Raw genomic sequence first — 19,975 nt, 5'->3', positions numbered from 1 at the left:
GACAACTGCTATCTAGGTCAACTATATATATGTTGAATTGCTTACTTCCAAAATGTTACCATGCTGTATTCTATTGTATTGAATTTATTTTTAAATCTATCTTACATTTAATTCCTTTTTTGTAGTTTCTATTATATTTATGTATCATAATTTTCCTTTCATTGTGATGGTTTCTCTGTTTTAGTCTTATTGTGTTCTTCTTAAACTGCCATTTTTTAACAAAAATCATCCTGGATAAGATTTCAGTATTAAAGATGAAGCCAAATCCGGCTCACCTTAGACAAGCAACAAGCCATTTGCTTCAATTGACTATTGATGTGAGTAAAGTGAACTGGTGTTTTGGTCTTATAAAGAATTGTCTTTGAGCATTCATCCTGAATTCAGTCACTCTGTAGTAAAGAATAACTAAACATTAATTGTGGTTATGTTTTGCTGTTGATTTTGGCTCTCTGAGAACAAGAGAATTAGACTTACTTTAGCAGAGTAACTTACTGCTTGCTGAATAAGGTAAAAATGCCAAGGTAATGGAGAAGAGCATAACAAGAACCAATGGCAGAAAGTTAAAAATAGACAAATTCAAGTCAGAAATAAGGCACAATTTTTTATTTCAATGGTTAATCACCCTCACTGTCACACTACTGAGAAAAGTGGTGGGTTCTCCATCTCTTGATATTGTCATATCAGGGTTTGGATACTTTTCTGGATGATATGTTTTAGCCAAACCAAGTTACTGGGCTCAATGCAAGAGAAACGATAAGAAATCCTATTGCTAGTATTATTCATGAAGTTGTACAAAGATGATCGAATGGTCCCTTTTGGCCTTAAAAAATTAAGACTATAACTGGTGGTAGATTTTTGTGTGGATGTAAGGAGAATTGGTTTTAGATATATATTTTATTTCATTTTGATGGACTGTTGTACTATTTGTAGGGTTGAAGGCCAGAAGGAACCGTTACTTCACTAGTGTGACCTCATGTATTTCACAGGCCATTAAATTTTACCCAGATAGCTTGTACTGAGTCCAATACACTTTAGTCAAATAAGTATCAGAGGGGTAGCGATGTTAGTTTGGATCTGTAAAAAGGAACAAAGAGTCCTGTAGCACCTTATAGACTAACAGATGTATTGGAGCATAAGCTTTCATCGGTAAATACTCACTTCGTCAGACGCAGCTTATGCTCCAATAGATCTGTTAGTCTACAAGGTGCCACAGGACTCTTTGTTGCTTTTTTAGTCAAACAAGTTATCTTCCAGAAAGGCATTCAGTCCTGATCTGAAGAAGACTTCAATCTAACCAGAATTCACCACTTCTCTTGGTAGTTCATTCCAAGAGGTAATTTGAGGTGGCAAAAAAAAGAGTAATCGTAATTACTTTGTTGAAGTAGACTTACTCCATGGAAGATGAAGTTCATTTCTTTGTTTTGGCTTTCAAATAAGAGATGATTTCCCTTGGATATTTCCATCTGCTCTGAAGCATATGGCCTTCTGCACTTATGCAATCTTGGGAGGTTGGTGGATGTACTGTGATGGATTGGGCTTCTAAATTGTTTTTTATTCATGCATTGTTGCAAGAAGTGAGAGAAACTAGTTACTTTTTGGCATGTGTGCAGGAGCTGGACTTGTGAACGTAAACCTACAACATATTTTGACAAATAATTAAGTCTTCTGTGTTTTGAGCTTATACATTCAAATAGTCAAAAATAAAATATTAAAAATTGATAATATTGGGCTGAAAATTGTTTCATATTTACTCAGATAAAATAAAAATGGATTTTTTTTGCTTTGTTTTTTAAAATGATTTTGGATCCCTGTTTTTGGGCGCAAAAATGGCAACACAATATTTTCTTTGGGATACATTCTTAGGAAAAAACTTTCAGTGACTGGAACAATGCCAAGAGTGGGGGAAATGGTCACATCATGCATTATGAATCTAAAGATGTGGTACTGTATGGTATTCACCTATGTGTTAAGCAGTACTACAGTACTTAATGACACATGGTGAAGAATTCTGTGAAATTATATTAATAAATTATTACTTTCTCTCTTTAAACAGTGAAAATTACTTGGTGAGATGGGGGAGTAAAGGTTTTCCAAAGGAGATTGATATGCTCAACAATCTGAAAGTGGTGTTCACTGTGAGTAAACATTCTGCATATTTGACTAGATTTTGAACTTGCAAATAGGATTCTCATTGCTAATGGTCACTCCCAGAACGTTCGCGGGAAGGCTTGAATGAGCTCAGAAAGGAAGTTAGTCTGAGTAATTAAATGGAGAGGAGAACTTGCCAGCTAACTCTGTTTGGTCCTGAGTTCATCTCCTGCTATGTCATGTTTGATTAACTTGTCTTACTACTTAAATGATTTTCCCTTCAAGTCCAATTAAGTTGGCTCATTACAAGTAGTAACTTTAAGGTGGAGAATGTTTGTGCACTCTGCTTATGGTTAGATTAGCAAAAGGATATATGAATGACATAGTGGGACAGACATAAATTATTTAGATGAAGCTCTTTGGCATTTATTCATGTCTCTGATTTGTCAAATTATTTGGCAAAAGTTAATGTTCACACCATTACTGAGGCAGATATCCAAATCCAGTAGAATTTCATTACTAAACCTGTAGACAGATGTTGTATAATAAGCAGGGGGATGTAGATATCAATCAGGCATTCATCTTGCAGAACAGTAACCAGTGATTCATACTATAAATATATAAAGAGATGAAGACATCACTAAATCAGTGTCACTGAATATTAATGAGAAAATTATCTAACCACGCCGGGGACCAACATAGTGACTTTGTTTCCCTAATCAAATGAACCTGAGGAATCTTGGAAGGTCCTTCATATTTGGAAATTCTCCTTACAAGGTTAATGGGAACTTACTAAAAATGATAATAACCATGCGTATATGAGTAAATTATTTTCAGTGTAATGTTAAGAGTGTAAATTACATAATGTCCATAAATACTCAGAGGTGAAAATAAGTGATGGATGATGCAGTTGTGAGAGGAGAGAATTTCTTCAAATTTTTGTCTACTTTTAGAAGCATATAATTTTGAGGCTGTATAATGTCTCCTCCAAGTGTGTCTCTAGTCTATTGAGAGAGCTGCTGCTCAAACCCTAATTCAGCATCATAACTTGAAGCTGGGGTTAAGTCCAGCTTCACTCATCAAAACATTTAAGTACCCATGATTAACTTTAATGGAGTCTAATGTGCTTAAAGTGATGTTGAAAGTCATATTGAAGAGATTGAAGCCACAAGTGGAGAATATTATTGATGAAGAACAGGCTAGTTTCCAAGCTGGAAGAAGTACACCTCTACCTCAATATAATGTGACCCGATATAACACAAATTCGGATATAATGTAGTAAAGCAGTGCTCCAGGGCGGTGGGGCTGCACACTCCAGAGGATCAAAGCAAGTTCGATATAACGTGGTTTCACCTATAACACAGTAAGATTTTTTGGCTCCCAAAGACAGCATTGTATCGAGGTAGAGGTGTACCACAGAACAGATTTTCAACCTTCATGTTCTATGTGAGAAGTACTTAGAACCCCAGCTGGAAATCTACCACGTCTTTATTGACTTCAAGAAGGCATTCGACAGAATATGGCATCAAGCTCTCTGAGCAATCATGAAGAAGTACAATGTTGGTTGTAAGCTTATTCTTACCATTAAACAACTGTATGCCAAGGCAAGCAGTGCAGTTCTCGTCAATGGCACGATAGGAGAGTGATTTCGCACCACTGTTGGAGTCCGGCAAGGCTGTCTTCTTTCACCCACACTGTTCAACATCTACTTGGAGCACATAATGACTGATGCCCTAGAAGATCATATATGCACAGTCAGCATTGGGGGCTAACAATCTAAAATCTTCAGTTCACTGATGACACTGATGGCCTGGCAGGCAGCAATGATGAACTTGCCAACCTTATGAAATATTGGATGAAAACTCCACAAAACACGGCATGGAAATCAGTGCAGAGAAAACTAAGCTGATGACAAACAAACATGACAGGATCAATCCACATATCACTGTCAGCAAAAACAATGAGGAGTCCTTGTGACATCTTAGAGACTAACAAATTTATTTGGGCATAAGCTGTAGTGGGCTAAAACCCAGTTCATCATCTCTAAGATTCCACAAGGACTCCTCGTTGTTTTTGCTGATACAGACTAACACAGCTACCACTCTGAAACATATCAGTTAGTGGACAAGAGCTGGAGACAGTGAAACAGTTCAAGTATTTCACTGATGAAAGATCAAAGGCAGAAATTCTGGCAAGAACTGTGTAAACAACAGCAGCAGCGGCAAAGCTAAAGCCATTCTGGAGGAATAAGAACATCTCCCTAAAATCCAGACTGAAACTGCTGCACTCATTGGTCATCTCCATTTTTCTGCATGTGCGGCAGAAACTTGAACACAAAATACAGTTGGTAGAGATGAAGCCCATAAAACCCTGGGCATCTTCTACTTCAACCAAGTCACTAATGAAGAGGTCCACAACATCATCACACAATGCACTGGGTCATATGAAGACCTCCTGACAACTGTGAACAAGTGCAAGCTGAAGTGGTACGGCCATGTAACAAGATCATCTGGCCTTTTCCAAGATCATGCTCCAAGGGACAGTACAAGGGAAGAGAAGAAGAGGTACAGAAGAAGAGATGGATTGACAACATAAAAGAATGGACATGAATGGACTTCGCAGAGACTCAAGCACTGACGCAGAATTGTCAGGGATGGAGACAATCAGTTGCTCATGATGGTACCCCAACGACCAATGCGGTTATGGTAGTGATGATGATGAATGTACTTAAAAGCTCAGTTGAACCAGTGCAAAATCTTCCTTCTCATATATATTTAAGACTCTTTGTACTATACCCCTGCTTACTCTATGATAACCTCTCTGACTGATGCCTTTAGCCCTGTCTACAATAAAGAACATCTTTAGATTCAGGAGCTTTTGCAGCTTTAGCTCTAGGGTGAGTAGATTGCCAACTGCCCTCACTGTTTTATTTAGAGTCACTGGCGTTAGCAATGCTGGACATGGCTGAAAAAAATATGTGGAGATCTTTGTCTCGTCTCATTCTCAGGTCTGCACGTTATTTGGAAAAGTCTTCAATTTCATGTACAACAGGAGCCTGATCCAAAGCTCACTGAAGTCAAGGGAAACCTCAATACCCTTTTTGTCCTTTCTTTGAAACCCATTTTTAACATACCATTTTCCACAGAACTGTGGAATATCTCCTCCTCTTTTCTTGCACACACCATTGCCCTGTGCAACATTTTTCTGAGTTATATTGTGATGTGATATCTCATTAAGGGCCTTTTGTTGGAAGTGTGTTGGGCACTGTGATGGTGCAATATAAATAAATGCCTGAATGCCCTATTATTAAGATGAAGTTGCATAAGCAAAATCAACTAAAAATACTGAAAAAGTTAAGCTAAATTAACTTAAGATAAATATATTTCTGCTTTATTTGAAAGAGTACAATGAAATATATATAGTGCACAACATGGATGAGTATATGTTGCTGTACTTCAGCATTTTGTGACTTATTTTAATTACATAGCCTTAACATTGCATACAATTCTATTTTTAATTTCAAGAAGAAGAGGGAAGGGGAAGAAAAGAAATTGCCTTTTTCTGATTGTATTTAAATGTTCCCAGTTAGATTCTGAATTTGGCTTCTTGTGAAAGTTAGTTGACTGGGAGAAGGGTCAGAGTTTTCACTTAATTAACTGATCACCAGGGGGCATGGTGAGTTCTGACTTGAGATTCTGCTAATGTAAGCTAGAGGGCAGCTTTCTGGGGGCTGGGTAAAAAAGGCAGCAGCACATCAGTTTATATGAAAGCTGATGTATTATTGATAAGGCTGCGGGTCTGTCATGGATGCCATGATTTTCTGGGATCTCCGGGACTTCCACAGCTGTCCTCGAGCAGTCAGCCTTTGCCACCAGAGCAGGGGCCAGTGATTGGCACCCTGGGGTCCCCCTGGAGCAGTGACATCTTAGGGCCTAAGGAGTAGCTAAGATTTAGTAGGGGTATTTATAAAAAATGCCATGGACAGGTCACAGGACGTGAATTTTTGTTTATTGCCTGTGACCTGTCCATGATGTTTACTAAAAATACCCCAGCTAAATCTTAGCCTTAATTATTGACAACTGAAAAAGTTTGACCCAAAATTAAACTATTTCAGTGCTGCCATGGAGCTTGCTCTAGAGAGCATAAAGAATGGCTGAGATCTCCTAAAATTATGGGAGCTGTAGCTTTTCCATTCTTGTAGTGTTCTCCTTATTTCTGATGTTAAGGCAATGATCTTGCTGCATTCAAATGACATTATTGCTCATGCAAATAACCTCTGATTTCAGGGAAGGACTGGGCTTCCAGAGCTTTCTAGACTAGAAAGTTCTGATAATTACAGTGTGATGGAAGGTAGAAAACTTTGCAGATGACTCTGACTATGCTTGATTTTATTTTCAGTTGGGTATACATTCCCAACTCCCTGTCCCAATTTTTTTTTCCAAACTTGTCTTGGATATGCTTCTAAATTGGAACTGATTACATGTGGAGTTTCCATCCAGCGTTTGGTAAGTCAGAGATGTCATATTTGGAGAAGAAAAAAGAAAGTGGATATTTTTTCCCCACTTCTGTGGAACTGAAAAATGGCTGAAGAGATTTGGCTTTAAAATGTTAGCTATGGACCAAAAACATGAAACTTTCAAACCGAAAATGACTTAATGAAAACTTGCTGTGTGTGAGACACAGGGGAACAAGGATATACATTCAAATCTTATGCAATCCTAATGATATTAGTTGCTACCAGGCAACCACTAAACAATAACTGTATCCTCTCCTTTCCTGTTGTAAGTGAAAGTGCAAGAAATCTAATGACTGAGTCTGTCCTCACAATATATCCCCAGTCTTGAAAATTCAGGATGTTTGCATGAGCTTTCAAGCTCTTGGATGATTATCCTACACGGTTTCTGAAACTTTTCTGACTTGCAGTTCTGTGCTGTGAGGATAATTTTTTAGTTTTCAGTAACATTAGAATAAATTGCAAAGATTGCTAATCTCATCAGAAGCGACAAAACTTTGTTTCATTTCTGACTGAACTCCCAAACTGCAGTCAGGCTGTTTCTCTGGATGAAGGCCAAAATACCATGATAAATACTTCTTTACAACCTTGTGAGTTGACTACTTAAATGCATGTATTAAATTAAGCTATAGATTAGCTTTATGGTAATTGTAAATTAAATCTTAAATTAAATCAACTCAAACTGATGAAGGTGCAAATATTTGACTAGTTATTATGCATCATTGAGCACATAACACCAAATGCTCCAGGAACAGGGTGGTTTGTCTATTGTTTCTGGTAGTTTGAGTTGCTGTTGATCTAGAAAACCCTAAATGTGTTGGGGACTCTCTGCTGGGGACTGCCTCTCCTCCATGTAATATTGCCACAACTGGAATCAATGGAGATGCTCAGTCCTGAGTCTCATTAGATGAAAGGGGTGGGACTTGAGATCACTCTCCCCAGACCCCTGGATCTGAAATTAGCCATATTCACTCACCTTCAGGGAACACTGCAGAGCCCATCTATTTGCTCAGACACTTGAGGAGGCTTGAGTTGTCTGGGCTTTTGGGGTAGAGGTCTTAAGGAAGAGGGTTAGTAGCATAACTTTTGGCTAGCAGGGATGTTATATTATTCAGGATGCTGGGTTAGCAGCTGCATTTGATGGGTTTTACAACTGCGTCTTTTTGAATTAATGGAGACGCTTAGTGGGTTTCAAACTGGGATGCATGAGAAAAATCCTGTAGTGGGGAACAAAGCAATTTATTTAGTAAGACTTTGCAATCTAATCATAGGTATATTATGACCTTATCTCAGATGGAGGTATACGGTAGAGTACTTTATTTGGAGAGGAGTACACAGCCTAGAAAGCTTGAAAACCACTGCAGTAGAGATTAGGATGGGTGATTTCCTGTTTGTACTAATGATGGTAAACACTTCTAGATGGTTCTCTCCTTTATCCTTCCTCCATCTCCCTCCAGTTCTCTAGCACTGGCCTCTTCTGTTTCCCCATACTCATGATTTTTGTATACTATCAGGATACTCTGTCCTGTAGCTCTTGCCATGTGGAAATGCCTTTCTCTCTCTCTCTTTCCTTACCTTTTCATATCACTTAAAATGTCAACTTTGTTTGGATCATGTTAAAATTTAGCTTTCCTTCCCTGCCTATATCTTAGGGTTTTTTTCTGGTACTTGTCAATTGGTATTGTAACTAGGGGGTCTCTTGACATTTTATTTGCTGCAGAATGTCATTGGTCATATTTTAATAATTCTCTTTTGTCATCTATTTTTAGGATCTTGGAAACAAAGATCTTAACCGAGACAAAGTTTATTTGATTTGTCAAATAGTCCGGGTTGGAAGAATGGATCTAAAGGATAGCAATACAAAAAAATGCACTCAAGGATTGCGACGGCCTTTTGGTGTGGCAGGTGACAACCATTTCGTTTAAAATTATTAGCAGCATTTGCTTCTAATCACAGCCCATTTACATTTATTCTTTTTTTTTATAATGAAAAATTAAAAAACTTGATTATTTAAAGGCAGAGAAAAAAAGCATTAAGATGAACCTTAAAATGGAAGAATGCCTTTGATTAAACCCCTGAATAAAATATGTAGCAAATGAAAGCATATTTAAATATTTGTAGTAATTACTGATGGAAAAAAATTCTCCAGGAATCTAATGTGTCAGGTATATTGAGCTGTGCAGCTTGCAGCATCTCACAGAATATAAGAGCACGATCCTGTCTACGCTTAATATGAGCAGAGTACCATATCATCTAAGAACATAAGAATGGCCTTACTGGGTCAGACTAATGGTCCATGTAGCCTAGTTTCCTGCCTCCCAACAGTGGCTGATGTCAGATTCTTCAGAGGTATGAACAAAACATGGCAATTTATCGAGTGTTCTATCCCATGTTGTCCACATTAATAGATAGCAAGTTTAAAAACAAGCAAAAGGAAATTATTCACACAATGCACAGTCAACCTGAGCAACTCATTGCCAGGGGATTCCATGAAAGCCAAAGGTATAACTGGATTAAAAAAAGAATTAGAAAGATTCATGGAGCTGCAGTCCATCAACGGCTATTAGCCAAGGTGGCTTGGAACACAGCCCCATGTTCTGGGTGTCCCTAAACAGCTTCATGGAACAGGGAACATTTACTCTACAGCAACTGTGGTTCTTTGAGATGTTGTCAGTATGGATCCTGCAACTTGCTCTCCATCCTTGCTTTTTGGAGCAAGGGAACTGAGGAAGTATTGCCCTTTACGCCTTCATATGAGAGCCCGCAGAGAGAGTTCATGCTGATGCTCATTGATATTTAAAAAAAAAGAAAAAAGTCTTTTGACCTTGTGTCCATGAGGCTCATGCACAACTATGGTGGTATCAACGCTGACTAAAACAACTCAAAGAACAGCAAATGTTGTAGGGTAAGTGTCCATTCTCTCTGGGTGCTACTGCATCAGGTTTCAAAACTAGAATTAGAAATTTTTTGGGGGCCTCCTAATATTAAAATGAAATAGAAAACTGTACAACTGACAACTTACATATTGGAAAACTAAGCTCCAGTGCAATTGGGTTGATTAGAAACAGTTAATGGGAGAATCAAAATTAAAATAAACCATTTCTACATGGAAAATTATATCATAGCACCTGGAAAAGGGTGTTTTCTCTCTCTCTCTCTCTCTCTCTCTAAACCAGTACACACACAGAGTTCAGCTTATTAAGTTTTAACAAAGGCTTCAGCTTCAATTCCATTCATATTGAAGTTCATCTCCTTGGGTAGGGTAAAACGTATGGCACCCCAACTGAGTGTGAATAATTTTTTGGTAAAGATCAACTGTATATTGTACTTTACATTGCTAGCAATAACTGATGAAATTCCATTGTATGATATCTTTCTATCTAATAACTTTGAAAATCGTATCCTAAAATGCATACCTGCCCTAAAGCACAATTTATGCTTTTAATGTAGGTTGTGCTAGTAAGAGAAAGGAATAATTTTTCATGTTGTTAAATATTCATGAATTTTATTTCTACTTTTCTAGTTATGGATATTACAGATACCATAAAAGGTAAAGCGGAAAGCGATGAAGAGAAGCAGCATTTTATTCCCTTTCATCCGTAAGAGTCAAATTTATTTTTTACAATACAAAAATTCATTGTAAATGCAAAAATTTCCGTCTGTCCATGAGTTTGTCATGGGTCTTTTCTTTATTACAGATAAAGTGATTTTAAGTGCATTATATGAACATCAGTGTTAGTACAGTCTGAAGTATTAAAAAGAAAACAAGTAATTTTATGGGAACATGAGTGAAAAATATTAATAAGCTAGCAAAACCCCCTTCCCTTTCAATATTCATAAATGTAGCCACAAGGAAAAAATACTACAGGAATCAGGCTTATTATCATGAAATGTGACAAAGATGTGGAAGTTTTTCATAGAGCATCAACTAAGTATAAACGAATTCAAACTGATGTGTTCACTCCTCACATCCAGCATTGTGATGTATTAAACAGCGCCAAAGCATATGAACGTACACCAATCCATTCTAGACAATGGACTCAATGCTTGTAGGTGGTAAATACTGTATGTATGTCATGAGTTTGAGGGAGCTGCGAAGTTGGGCTATCAAACAAGTTGAAAGGAGACTGAATTTTGAAAAAGGACGTTCAAATTTCAATTGCAATGCAAGGCAATCTTTGACTCTGAACTTGGTGCTCACACATAAATTAAATGGAGATATAGCCTGAAGTATAGGCACCCATGGGAAACAGTTATTGAATGGCATTCTGCATAATACTACAAGTGTTTGTATGTTCTGTGCACTTAAGCATTGGCCCTACTTCACTTTTTTTAAAACAATTTGATTTGTGTCATTTGAGCTGGGTATCAAGAAGAAGCATTCCTGAACTGAATAGTAGAGAGAAGGGAAGGAAAAGGGGGTTCTAATGCAAGTCTGGCTTCTGATGAAGAAAACTATTGGAAAAGGCACTAATTGAACTCACTAGGATTACCGCACATATCAAAAACATTTGATTTTGCAACAAGGCACAATCTGTACCATGCAGCACAGAATTGGCAGGGGAGACTTTGTCTCAGGGTACGTCTACACTACGGAATTATTCCGATTTTACATAAACTGGTTTTATAAAACAGATTGTATAAAGTCGAGTGCACGCGGTCACACTAAGCACAACAGGTGGTTCTGGGTAAATGTCGTCAGTCATTCCTTCCTCCGGGAAAGCAACAGCAGACAATCATTTTCTGCGCCCTTTTTCCCTGGATTGCCCTGGCAGACGCCATAGCACGGCAACCATGGAGCCCGTTCAGCTTTTTTTTTTTTTTAACAGTCACCGTATGTGTACTGGATGCTGCGGACAGAGGCGATACTCCAGCGCTACAACAGCAGCATTCATTTGCTTTTGCATGATAGCAGAGACGGTTACCAGTTGTTCTGTACCGTCTGCTGCCGGGGTAATTGGCAATGAGATGACAGTTATCTGTCCCTCTGTACTGTCTGCTGCTATCATGGGTGCCCCTGGCTGAAGATCGGCCAAGGGGCGCAAAAGCAAAACTGGAATGACTCCCCAAGTCAATCCCTCCTTTATGGTTTCTAAAATAGAGTCAGTCCTGCCTAGAATATGGGGCAAGTGTACTAGAGAACCAGTGTATCAGAGAGCACAGGTGCTCTGTGTCAGATCCCGCAGAAATGATGAGCTACATGCATTCACAGGGGGTGCCCCTGCAACAACCCCACCCGTTGCTTCCCTCTCCCCAACCTTCCTGGGCTACCGTGGCAGTGTCCCCCCGTTTGTGTCATGAAGTTAATATAAAGAATGCAGGAATAAGAAACTGACTTTTAGTGAGATAAAATGAGGGGGAGGCAGCCTCCGGGCTATGACAGTCCAGGCAGAACATTAAGCGGTGCGGGGGAGAGGAGCCCAGCATCCCGCTGCTATGATAGTCCAGGCAGTACAGAATCTCTTTCTTTACACACAGGAAAGGGAGGGGGCTGATGGAGCTCAGCCCCAGTTGCTATGATGAAGACGGTTACCAGCCGTTCTGTACCATCTACTGGGAATGACCGGGAGTCATTCCTATTTTTACCCAGGCGCCCCCGGCCAGCCTCACCTGAGGCCAGCCAGGAGCACTCACGGCTGATGGTTACAACGGGGGACGGATATCAGTCATTATTGCACCGTCTGCCACCGGGGAGGGGAGAGGCGGATACTGCTCTTTCACTGCTGCAGCATCGCGTCTACCAGCAGCATTCAGTAGACATAGGGTGACATTGAAAGAAGTCAAGAAATTATTTCTTTCCCTTTTCTTTCACGGTGCAGGGGGGGGGAGTAAATTGACGAGCTATTCCCTGAACCACACTCGCGGACAATGTGTTTGACCTACAGGCATTGGGAGCTCAGCCAAGAATGCAAATACTTTTCGGAGACTGCTGGGACTGTGGGATAGCTGGAGTCCTCAGTACCCCCTCCCTTCCCCTCCATGAGTGTCCATTTGAGTCTCTGGCTTCCCGTTACGCTTGTCACGCAGCACTGTGTAGCCTGGAGATTTTTTTTTCAAACGCTTTGGCATTTCGTCTTCTGTAACGGAGCTTTGATAGAACAGATTTGTTCCCCATACAGCGATCAGATCCAGTATCTCCGTACGGTCCATGCTGGAGCTCTTTTTGGATTTGGGACTGCATTGCCACAAGTCGATTTCAGAAGCTCCACCGCTGGGCAAAACAGGAAAAATGAAAAATCAAAATTCGCTGGGTTTTCCTGTTACCTGGCCACGCATCCGAGTTCCAGATTGTCCAGAGTGGGCACAGGGAGCACTGTGGATTACCGCCGCGAGGCCAATGCTCGGATTTGCGGCCACAACTAAACCCCTAATCCGATATGATAATAGTTTTAGGCTACTCTCTCCGTTTGGAGAGAGCTACAGAAACCGATTTTAAAGAGCCCTTTATATCGATATAAAGGACCTCGTAGTGTGGACGGGTACAGCGTTAAATCAGTTTAATGCTGCTAAAATTGGTTTAAACACGTAGTGTAGACCAGGCCTCTCTCCAGACAGACTCAGATACAACATAAGGTTTAGCTACCTCCATGAACTGGTTGAGTATAATTTGGTGTACTTGTGTCTAGAATGTTTAGGGGACTCAGGTACAAAGACACTGAGTGTGGTATAATGGCCTGGATAGGATCACTAAGCTCTAACATCCAGAAAGGACATGGGTCCAACACTATCTTAGTGTTTTATACTCATCACCATAGTGTCAAGAACAAAGAGCAAGACATCAGGTTATGGACTGTCCTCTTCACTGTCTTGATGGTGGATGCTATTGATGTCTCAGAATGATGCTGCTGTGATAGTTGCTACATCGCTTATCCAATATCTAAGTCATTGTGCCATCAGAAGCCATATGCCAGAAGATCATGATAGGTAGTGCATAGAGCATAGGTAGTGGCCTGTAGCTCCCCAATAATTCAGAGAAACTCTTTGACTAACACTGGCCAAAATGTTAAAGGAGAAGCCTTCACATTTGTCTTGCCAATCCTAATGTGATTCTCCACCAAAGAACCGGAAGAGTTCCGTCCTAAAAAAGTTAATTTGTCCACATAATGGATTAGAAATACCTGTGGTTCTTCAGCTTTACCACCTTAAACTGTTCAGCAGCTCTGGAATGTGTTGTTCAGGGGCTGCCTTTGAAAACATTTCAGTTCTGTCTTTGACATTATCTCAGTATTCATGGCATTACCTATATTAAATGTAGAGAACTGTGGTAACGTTAAGTAGTGGCAATACAGACTAAGTGCATGTTGAAGGATGATCATTAAGTGCGTAGTGGTGGGGACTGGTAAATAATAAAGTTGTAAAGAGCAATGACTGAGGGCATTGGCCTTACTGCTTTCGTAATTGTTTGGTATGTTCAGTGCTTACTAGGCAATTTTTTCTATTTTCCTTTAGGGTGATGGCAGAGAATGATTCTTTGCACAGTCTCTTAGGCAAAGTCACAGCATCAAAAGGAGACAGTGGCGGGCAAGGTAAAGTAGTCTTTGTGTGTAAGCAAAACAATAAATTGTATTTATAAATCTTGGTTTCATATCTTTTTTAGAGTCTGGGTTTCAAATCAGTCCCTGTACTTCAGTCATTGGGCTAGATGTACTGTGAAGCTGACAGTGATGAATGTAAATCTGTATGTGTGTGTGTAGGCGGGGGGGGAGTTAGGTGCTATTTAGATAAGCACTTGTCCCACTGAGAAAAGTGGCTTTAGTTATAGTCTAAGTAGTAGCTGTTTTTTGGCTGGGGAGGTGGGAAAGGTGACATGACTAAGCAGTTCTCTAGAGGAGAGAAAAATGATAACTTAATTCAAAATAAACTCAAAAGAAGTTAATTACATAATCACACACTTTTTCTATAGGTCTGTGGGTAACTGTGAAAATGCTTGTTGGAGACATGAGTCAGATTAGGAAGGATTACCCGCATCTTGTTGACAGGACAACAGTTGTTGCAAGGAAGCTGGGATTCCCTGAAATAATTATGCCAGGTAGGAGATGATTTGTTCTGCACTGAAAATAGACTTTCACCTTTTCACTATAAAGCCTAGTATAAATATCCATAATATTTAGCTTACAGCTTACTTCAGTGCACGCTTCAGAGTGATTTCTAATTTAAATATTAGAAGTTAACATCAATCAGTGAAATATATGACTTAGGAAAAAAATGTAAGGATAAAGCATTTAAAACAAAAATATTTAAAGGAAGACAAAGATCAGGGATGATGTTGGCCCACTGCTCAGTGGAGAAAGTGAGCTGATGACAGAAGATGATAGGAAGGCAGAGCTGTTCAATGCATACTTTGCTTCAGTCTTCTCACAAAAAGAACATGTGACTGGACGACTAGCAAAATTACTATAGACAATAAAGAGGAAGGGATGCAGATTGGGATAAATAAAGAACATTTAAGATCTTCTGACTAATTTGAATGAATTCAAGCTAGTGGGGCCTGATGCTATTCATCACAGAGTGCTGAAGGAATTAGTTGAAGAAATCTCTGAGCCACTGGCAATAATATTTGCAAATTCATGGATGACAGGAGAGGTCCTGGAAGACAGGAGGAGGGCTAATGAAGTGCCCAGCTTCAAAAAGGAGGAGCAAGAGACCTTTAGACCAGTCAGCCTGACCTCAGTACCTGAGAAGCTACTAAAGCAATGTATAAAACATTCAATTTGCTAATACCTGGAGGATGAAGGGGTGATCATTAGCAGCCAGCATGGATTACTAAGAACAAATCCATGCCAAACCAGCATGATTTCCTTCTTTGATAGGGTGACTGGTTTGGTGGATAGGGGGAAATGTGGAAATAATATACTTGGACTTGAGCAAAGCTTTTGACACAGCCTCACATGACATTCTGATAAGAAAGCTGGAGTAATGTGGCCCGGTAGAACTATAATTAAGTAGATACATAGTTGGTTAAACAACTACAAACAATGAATGACTATTAATGGAATGATATCTGGAAGGAGATCTCGAGTGGGGTTCCACAGGGATCTGTTCTGGTCCAGTATTATTTTACATCTATATTAATGACCTGGATGTAGGAATAGAGAGCATATTGATCAAATTTTCACAGAAAGCGAGGGGGGTTGCCAACACTTTGGAGGATAGAGCTAAAATTCAAAGGGACTTGGATAGATTGGAGAACTGGGCTATAGATGACTAAATGAAATTCAAAAAAGGCTACACTTATGGGAAAAAAAACCCAAATGCACGAATACATAATAGGTGATAACTGGCTTGGCAGCAGCACTGCTGAGAAGGATCTGGGAGTTGTCATGGATCACAACCTCAACCTGAGTCAACTGTGTGATGCTGTTGCAAAAAAGCAATGCAATTTTAGGTTACATTAACAGGAGTATAGTATGCAAGTCATGGGAGGTAATAGTACCACTCTATTCCACTCTGGTTAGGCCTGACCTAGAGTACTGTGTCCAATTTTGGTCGCCAAAGGAAAGGATCCAGAGGCGAACAACAAACATGATCAAAAGGATGGAATACAAACCATATGAGCAAAGGCTGAAGGAACTGGATATGTTTAATTTGGGAAAGAGGAGATTAAGGGGTGATACGATAGGCGTCTTCAAATACTTGAAAGGCTCCCCTAAAAAGATGGAGAAAAGTTGTTCTCACTTGCCACAGAGGGCAGGAGAAGAGGCAATGGATTCAAACTATATAACATAGAAGATTTAGATTAGATCTCAGGAAGATCTTCCTAATTGTAAGAACAATAGGACAACGGAACAGACTGCCTAGGGAGGTTGTGGAAGCTCCTTCACTGGAGGTTTTCAGAAGGCCATCTGTGTTGGATGGTTTAGACACAACAAATCCTGAAATCTTGGCAGGGGGGTCGATTAGATGAGTCTTGCAGTCCCTTCTAACCCTATGGGTCTCATAAATTGCTTTCATGATCACTGTGTAGATAAGGAATTATTTACAGCTTTTATTAGTTGTTTGACTTTCATACTATGTTTTTGTTCCAGTTAAAATACCAATATGTATGAAGTCAGGCTATTGAATGTTTATTTAAAGCCAAATTCTTGGTTCAGATTATCCAGACTGGCATGTATGTGGCATTATGGTTTTGATGACATTTCAATTTTGTGCATAGGAGGAAAACAAAAAAAGCTGTTTTATAAAGATCCCATTTGGAGGAGAAATAGAATCTCATGTCTTGCTAGTCAAATTGAGCAACAGCATCTTAACTTCACCTCACCAGAAGGTGTCACTGCAGTCTATGAGTTAGAAGAGTTCCCTTTTAGGAAACACATTTTGTTTCATTTCACACCTATAAAATCTGATCAAATGAAAATATCAAAGCAGAACACTTTAAACTTTTCTTTAGAATGAACTTATCTTCATTTAATATACTTCAGCATAGTGAGATGAGTATGTAAGTAATCATTATTACTTATAATAAACCTGTTTGGGTTTCCCTTTGATTTCGTAATATATTTTTATTCTGCTTTCTAACCTTTTGCATTTCTGTCATAGGGGATATAAGAAATGATATTTATGTTACACTGACTACGGGTGATTTTGATAAGTACAATAAAACAACCCAGAGAAATGTGGAAGTGATCATGTGTGTCTGTGATGAAGAAGGAAAAGTGATACCAGTAAGTTTTGTCTGTCTTTCCATTAGCATTAAACATGAAAATGTTAAACACATCTTAGAAGTAAGCCTTCCACTTCACATGAATTTTGAATAACATTGTAATGTAATATCCTGAAGTACATTTGTATTTTATTTCTATTGAGTTGTTTTGTCATGCTGGAATTGTTATACTTAATAAAAGCCTTAAATAATGTGCATAAACCCATAAAAAACACTTGCTGACCTTTTAGCTCTGGCTAGTGAGCAAACAGATGATCTGCTCTTATTGACTGTGACTCCACTTTTACTCTAGAGATTTCCTCATGAGGATTCCTGGAAGATTAAAGTAATTGCTATGTTAAACTAAATGTTCCATCTCCATTATACAACAAGCCAATGCAGGAATGGGCCACGAACACTGTATTTTTCTCTCTTGGGGGGGATAGTCTGCTTGAGTTAAGTAAGGTAGCAATGTGGACGAGTGTGTGTCTGTCTGTACATATGCAACATAAATATTTACAAGTTTTTTCATGGTGTCTGTTTTCCTTTATTGTATAGCTTTTTTTGTCTCAAGACATTAACAGCTGTCCTATATTTAGGAAGATTTTCTTCCACTTTGTTTTGGGCTTTATGCTATTCTTTTTGGAACTATGCTGTATTCAGAAGAGTGAAAGCAGTGACATTTCTTAAGAAAATGTAAATCTGGAGCAACTAACTGTGCCAAACCTTACACTGGCAGAATTGAGAATTTGGCTCACATTTATCAAACTTCACATTAATGCATGTATGATGCAACAAATCTTCATTATGGGGCCAAACATCAAAATGTGACCTCCAGCAGTGAGCAAGTAACTTTGCACATGCAAAAACTCATGTACATATCAGTCATGTGAAAATGAAGAAGAAAAGCACCCCAAAGAGCTTTGGATCTCTAAGTTCTAAGTTCTGTTGCCTGCATCTGCAAGTAACAATGTTAACCCCATAAGTGCAAGTTTGGGGCTGTGCTAGTGGAAGCTAGGTAGAAGTCCTTTTGGAAACCTGGCACTATTTTATATCTTCACTTAATTTTCTTTAACAGTACCTATCCCAAAGTCTAGGCACCTCCTCATTAATACAGTACTTAATAAAATGAACATATTTAAATGTCCAGAAATAAAATAACATCGTAACTTAATTTTTCAGTCCTACTCTATTCATGCACCTTATCCCTAACGGTATGAGAAACAAAGCACATCACTGTGTCTATATTTGCAGCTTACGTCAATTCAATTCAAGCACTATTTTTAGGCATAACTCCTTTAAACCTCTTAATTACACAAAAAATCTTATCTGTTCATTTAAGATAAACTTGAGAACACATGATATATATTGGGAAGCTAACTGGACTTCTGCTTTATCTAGATATAACAAAAGCAAAGCTGAATTAGAAATAGTACACAATATAGAACACCAATCCACAATAAACATATTAAGTAGTATCAATTAATTTTCAGAGAGTTACAAGAAAGAATTGAAGCATCCATGATTTCATTCTTTAAATAGGGAAGTTATGGCTGAGTTTAGCTATCAAACTTGTTTAAATTGAAAAACTGGCACTAGATTTATTTCTGCAAATGAGAGAAGGTTACTTTCTATAAGTAAATGTCACAGAATACATTGAAACAACTCATGTCAGAATGGTGCATTATAAAACAACTTTTGGGGGTATGTATTTCTACTAATTTAGATGGACCTACTTAGGCACATGCCTATATTTCTCAGTAGAACCCAGAAATAAAGCCTCATTACTTCTCTTGAGGTATCAATATGATAACCTTCTTGTCACATGTTTAAAAGAATGACTTCATAAGTTATGAAGTGGTTAAGTTAGATGGTGCACTGCTATCTGATGTTTATAAATGTCTGTCAGACAATACAATGTACAAGCTTAGCTTCAGTTGCTGCTACAGTCTAGAACAAGTCCTATGCATGTGTAATTTAGTGTGCATTTAATGTGCACGTGTGAGGGATGCTCCATGAGTGACAGATGCTACATTTTTGATGGGTGGTGAGAGCCACCCCAATTAGAAATAGAGGCAGAAGTGAGAGCTTGGCCTATTTGCCCCTCAGCACAGGGAACTAGCTAACCCATGTGCAGGATTCCTGGCTGTACTGTGTGTCTTTTCAGGCCATTAAATGGCCTCAGCCTAGAATTTAAAAACCCCTGTGATAAAATGAGTGGAGATGAGCATTAATCAAACCTGGGGTGATTTTTTTTTAAAGGTAGATTGGGGTCTGAACTTTATAGTTTGTGCTAGTCTGTAGAAATAGCATAGATAGTGTGTGCGTGTGTGTGTATTGGAGGGGAGAAAATGAGGGATAAAATCAATGAGAAACTTTTGAAAAAGGTAAGGTTTAAAAAAATAGAGAATGTGAATTAAAATGTTGGAAGGGAAAGTTTTATGTTAGATAAATAGAATTAGAATAAGCAATTGTAAGACATATGGGGTGGGAAAGGAAGGTGAGACTAAAAATATAAATAGAGACTTTAAAAACTGGGAAGAAAATGTTCAAATAGAGTTAAATATTGATATATTAAAAATAGAATCAAACTAACAAAAGACATTAGACTGTCATTAATAATATGAACCAGGAAAAAAACAAGGCAGCAAGAGCTTGATGTATAGCAGGTGGCAAAAACTGGATGTAGAATTGGATCTTTTCTGGGGTGTCACATTTTCTTCCCTTCTCTGTAA

At 38.7% G+C, this 19,975-nt stretch overlaps 1 protein-coding gene across 1 annotated transcript in view; it reads left to right on the top strand.

Moving 5' to 3' along the window:
* The window catches only part of DOCK2 (dedicator of cytokinesis 2), a 538,858-nt gene that overhangs the window by 59,920 nt on the left and 458,963 nt on the right, over window positions 1–19,975 (top strand). The window contains exons 9-14 of the mRNA XM_032803688.2: window positions 2,054–2,135; window positions 8,371–8,506; window positions 10,125–10,200; window positions 14,051–14,127; window positions 14,505–14,630; window positions 17,138–17,262. Coding sequence (XP_032659579.1) covers window positions 2,054–2,135; window positions 8,371–8,506; window positions 10,125–10,200; window positions 14,051–14,127; window positions 14,505–14,630; window positions 17,138–17,262 — 622 coding nt within the window. The remainder of the gene's footprint in view (window positions 1–2,053; window positions 2,136–8,370; window positions 8,507–10,124; window positions 10,201–14,050; window positions 14,128–14,504; window positions 14,631–17,137; window positions 17,263–19,975) is intronic.

Source organism: Chelonoidis abingdonii, chromosome 7 (genome assembly GCF_003597395.2).
Source record: "Chelonoidis abingdonii isolate Lonesome George chromosome 7, CheloAbing_2.0, whole genome shotgun sequence".
NCBI classification, from domain to species: domain Eukaryota; kingdom Metazoa; phylum Chordata; order Testudines; family Testudinidae; genus Chelonoidis; species Chelonoidis abingdonii.
Note: the sequence above shows the minus strand (reverse complement) of the source record. Positions and strands in the feature narration are given on the sequence as shown.